General features: G+C 32.6%; 1 protein-coding gene across 1 annotated transcript; it reads right to left on the minus strand.

The window, feature by feature from the left end:
• Positions 1–2,756: 2,756 nt before the first annotated feature.
• On the minus strand, positions 2,757–5,123 carry LOC113852345 (putative pectinesterase/pectinesterase inhibitor 45). Its single transcript, XM_027482573.1, has 3 exons — positions 4,054–5,123; positions 3,703–3,863; positions 2,757–3,448 (listed from the first exon to the last, which is right to left on the minus strand). The coding sequence occupies exons 1-3, from the start codon at positions 5,121–5,123 to the stop codon at positions 2,757–2,759; spliced, it is 1,923 nt and encodes a 640-aa protein (XP_027338374.1).
• Positions 5,124–5,377: the final 254 nt, after the last annotated feature.

Genomic DNA, 5,377 nt, shown 5'->3' on the forward strand with positions numbered 1-5,377 from the left:
AAAATATAAGTATTTATAAAAATATAATTTATCTTTTATCATGTGTTATTGGGACCTATCGAAGTCATTTGAATGTTGAGACGGAGGTGTATTCCAAAACTCAGGTGGCTTGTTTGGTGCATTTGGGAGTGATAATTAAAGAGACAATTGCATCTGTAGTGTTTATAAAAGGTGGCAACGCCCATTATTGTCTTTGTAATTTTCTTTTTTGGTTGGCTTTTACATCAGTCGAGAAGTCTCTTTAAAGATTTTAAGGATTTCATTAGTACATTTTACACAATTCTAATTAATAATCATAACACTATATAATGGGTTCATAATTAAATTTTATTGACACGTGTGAGAAATGTGTAGGGACAAATGTTCTTTAGGAAAAATCATTCTAATATGAATATTGTCTATTCAATAGTGTTGAAACAATGATGAGAATGAATTATGCAAGTACTAATTATTGATGCTAATAAAATGTATTTGAATTTAATATAAGCTTTGTTATATTTTTTTATACATTTTTTTTATTTTTTTTTAAATTTAATAATAAAACAATTTTTTTTTATATTTTTATTTAATATTTACTTTATTTACATATAACATCAATTTTTAAAACTGATTTTAAACATATAAATTAGTGTATTTTATTGAAAAATAAACATTTATTATAATATCCAACATATAAAAAAATAATATATTTAAAAAATAAATATTTATTACATATAACATCAGTTTTTTAAAATGATTTTAAACATATAAATTATTATAATTTCATTGAAAAATAAACATTTATTATAATATCCAAAATAAAAATATAATAAATACTTTATTTTTAAAAAAAATATATATTTTCAATGCTTAAACATAGCCTTAAAAATTAATGTTAATAAAATATAAAGTAATAGACAAATTATTAACAAGATAAAAAAAGCCAATATCGCAAACCTCTTTAATAATAATATTGAAGCAATGATGAGAATCAGATATGGAAGTATTAATATCATTACTAACGTTTGTGATATACTACTAGCGGTATTAAAACTAACACAATTTAATGTGAAATAACGATCGAGCAAGAACAAAGCACAAAGAAAATCCAATTAATGATGCTTTTTTAAAAACTTTTAGATTAAAAGTTGTTAGGAAAATTTTCATTTCATTCTAATTTTTATATTATAATTGCTTCACTACTCAATCCGAGCTATATTTCCAAGCTTGATGAATGAACTACCTTGATTTATATAAGTCCAATTATTTGAAAAATGAATCCTTCTTCAATACTTTGGATTTAATTGATCTCAATCAAACTCTAAAGAAAGAAGGCAATCATATAGAGATTCAATTGAAAATTACAAAAATTCCTTATCTGTTACAATTTAGTGTTTTGTTCGAAGGTTAGTCATCGCATGCAAATTTCCCAATCCACACATGAACAATCAAAACTATGAATTAATGGAGACATAAAACATTCATTGAGGAAAAAAATACACATACTCATGAAATAACGCTTGAATAATAAATTACATGGTTCCTATTGAGTTACATCGATCAAAATCTTATTGAGGCAATGAAAAGAAATTTATGAGGTAAAAAATATATTCTCTTGTCCTCATTCCCTGTATATATCTTCAATCTTTTCTTGTTTAATTTTTCTAATTATATCACTTTAGTATGTACGCATGGTTAGAATCAACATCTCGAGAATCTAGAAAAATTGTTGCAAAATGTATACGCATATGAGCAATAGTAATATGACACTTGAGCCATTACAAAGAAAATTAAGTGGACAAAAAGAATAATCCTCAAAGCCTTCCCCACAAGAAAAAAGAAAAATATGACCACCCCAAAGGCCATGCATGTCCTCCTAAATTGTGTTGATAATCCTAAAGCCTTCGAGTTAACCTACAACAAAGCCTCTATTAAACACTAAGGCCTAAGCAATAGAATGTATATAACAAATAATATAAAATTTAATCGTCAACTAAAACTCATTTCACACTTCCGCTGCAAAAGAGACGTAATAATAAATTAAGCAAGCTTACCTAATTACTTATTATAAACGCTAAAATAAGGTAATATTTAAACATTATATCATATGAGTCCCTTGTGGCTAACAAATGACAGCATCAGATTCTTGCATCGTACGCACCCCCAAATGCTCTTTTGTGGCGGTAATTACTTTTGAAAATCTTATGAATTACAAAGTTTGAAATAAATTTTTTTTTATGAAATAAAATAATTAATTAAACACATGCTGCAAGATCCTTGGTATCCTTTTAGGTATTTAAGTATTACAAATTTTTACAGTATTTAAGTGTGTGTATAAATCTATGAATATAAAAGTATTTCAATCTATTTTGATTTTCTAATTAAGTAACTTCTTTTTATGACAATAAAATCTATATTTTAATAATTTTTTTCTTACAATTACTTATTAACATAAATTATTGTTATTATAATCGTATTTATTGTAATAGATTATACTCTCTTTATCTTATTTATAAGATTCTTTTAACTAATCATACATACTTAAAATTAATTCTTGTATTAATTTTTAAAAAATTATTTTATTTTCTAAATTTACGCTTATTTAAAGTCAAACTCTATAATAATAATAATAATAATAATCATATTTATCATAATATTTTTCTCTTTCTTTTTTATTTTATTTTTTGTGCTCATTTTACACCCTGTGTCAACAAATGATTTTCTTATATCTTTGTATGTGTGTGTATGTCGATGAGAGGGCTGCTTGTGTGAGACCCTTAATTGTACAAACCCATCTGAGCTGGAACACCTGTGCCATTGATCCATGACCCTTCCAAGAAGGCCTCTACAGTGTACTTGCTAGCCTCATCCTTGTTAATGACTTTGCGACCAGGCCAATTGACCCTAGCATTGGTGTTGGCACCAGCACCATTGTTGTTGTACTCACCATAATACAATGTGTTGAGTGCAAAGTCGCCATCCCAAGGTAACCACCCATCAGGGTGAATCAAGTCCCCAATCTCAGATTCCATTATGATGGTTCTTGAGTACTCCTTCCATGGTCTCCCAAGGTAGTTCTTGATCCTATCTTTCACTTGAACCAAATCATCATCAGCCTTGATCACACACTTTTGAAGTACAAAACCAGTGTTCGATAGCTTGTCAATTCTCCCTTGTGCAGTCACAATGTTTTGCTGATTGTCCAGTGGCTTTCTGACAACCATGGTGCAGTTTTGGAACACTGCAGCTGCATCACCAAAGATGAAATCAATGGTTCCAGAAATGACACAGTCACGGTAGAATTGTCTGTGGGTTTGGGCATATAGAGTGTCTTGGTAGCCCTCAAAGGCACAGTTTACAAACTCTACACGATCTGCTTGCACTCTTGCAGCCACAGCTTGGTGCTTCTCTGCACCGGCAGTGTTTCTAAATCCCATGTCTCTGCCCAAGAATCCATCTCCTAGTACCACTGCAGTGTGCATGGAAAAAAGCAGTTAAGTAACATATTCTCTGAAGCGTTTTATTTTTAACATACCTATTATTATTAATTAAAATTTATTGAGACTCATGGTGTAATTTTAGTCTCGCTTATTTAATGAGTCTGGCTCATTGATAATAAAAGAATGTGTTGCTAATACTTTTCATGTAAGCATGCTGTACTGCTGCAAATAATAATTGATATAGTACAAAATTGTATTTATTGAGGAGGGATTTTAAACATACCAAATGATGCAGTTTGGAAAGTCCTGACACCATCCACATAGTTTTTGTTGCCAGTGATGATGCTCTTTGTAGATCCATCCCCATACATGGTTAGATTTACCGTGTTTCTTTGCACTGTCACTGTCTCATCGTACACTCCTTCTTTAACATAAACCACGTACCTGCATTGTCACAATGGAAAAGGCATGGCTTGCAGTAGCATGCAAATTGAAATATACCACAAACTAAAATAATAACAAAAAATCAATGTGATTTGGTAACAAATTAACTCCAACTTATACATTTTTTAAAAACTAAGTTGGTTAATAGAAACATTAATCATTCCTTAAAATAAGTCACATAGCAACATACCTTCCTTCATATGTTTGTGGGATGGCTGCCAAAGCATCAGAGATGGTTTTAAAATTTCCGCTGCCATCTTTTGCCACAGTGACATTAGGTGTGGGTTTCTCATCTGATCCCTTCAACTCCGTAGGGCCAGCCCAAGTGGGAACTGAGCCAGTCCAAGTAGGAAGTGGGGCAGACCAATCAGGAACTGGGCCAGGAGCCGAACCAGGAGCGAGAACAGAAGCAGGATCAAGACCAGGAGCAGAAGCAGAACCATCATAACCAGAACCAGAACCAGTACCAGAACCAAGATCAAAAGAAGCAGGAGCAGGAGCAGGAGCATCATCAATGATCTCCCAAGGAAGGTGAATATTACCAGCTCCTTTGAATATAGAAAAGAATGAAGAGGCCTGTGATAAAACCGCAAGGGAATTGCTAACAAGTTCCTTCGATCCATTGAAAAGATTTTGGAGTTTATTCTTCAACTCCCCTTCAGGGAACCCATCAATGCAAGTTTCTTGGTAAGACATAACTGCACTGAGCCAGTTGTTGATTTCAGGAGCAGTTGCAGAAATCTTGGACATATCATTTGACTCAACTTCAGTAATAGAGAATCCAAGTTCTTTCTTGGCATCATCAAACAACTCCTTGCAATCTTCATAGGCACCCTTCTCTTCCTCTGATGCAAAGTTCATGGTGGTGGTTTTGTTGAAGGCACTGTCAATCTCAGTTTCAGCAAGAATCATCGATACCATGATAAGATCCTTGGGTTCAGCCAATTTGGGGTCCTTCTCCAATGCCTCACTCAGGGTGCTTTCACATTTGCTCTTATATTCTGCTGAGCCACATATCATTTTCACGAGCCTTGAATTTTGATCCACATGTGTGTTAGTGTTAGTGGCAGGTGCTAAGGGAGATGCATGCTTAGTTTTGGTATCAGGACCAGTCCTTTTTACCACAACAAATGCCGCAGCAGCTACCACACATGCAAGGAGAACGGCAGAAACAACACCAATGAGAATCTTTTTCTTAAGCCTTTCTCTTTGGTGGTTTTTTCGTCGTTCTGATATGAGATCAAAATCTTGAAAGGCCATCGCCAATGTTCTCTAAGGCAGAGGCGAGAGTTAAGGTTGAGGTATGATTTGATGATAGCTCTCACCTCTGCCTTGAGACTCAAACGATGGAAAATGTGAAAGAGGAAAAAGAACCTAAGATTTTTTGCTCGCTTAACGCTTGCTCTTTCCCCTTTACTTTCATGGTTTCTTCATTTCGAAATTTAATGTTGTTTGAACTAAGGATGTGTGGATTAGAGATGTTTTAGGTGTTACTATTTTTGAAAGTTGGTTAA

The sequence above is a fragment of the Abrus precatorius genome, unplaced genomic scaffold, assembly GCF_003935025.1.
Source record: "Abrus precatorius isolate BTA unplaced genomic scaffold, Abrus_2018 Scaffold10, whole genome shotgun sequence".
Lineage (NCBI taxonomy): Eukaryota > Viridiplantae > Streptophyta > Magnoliopsida > Fabales > Fabaceae > Abrus > Abrus precatorius.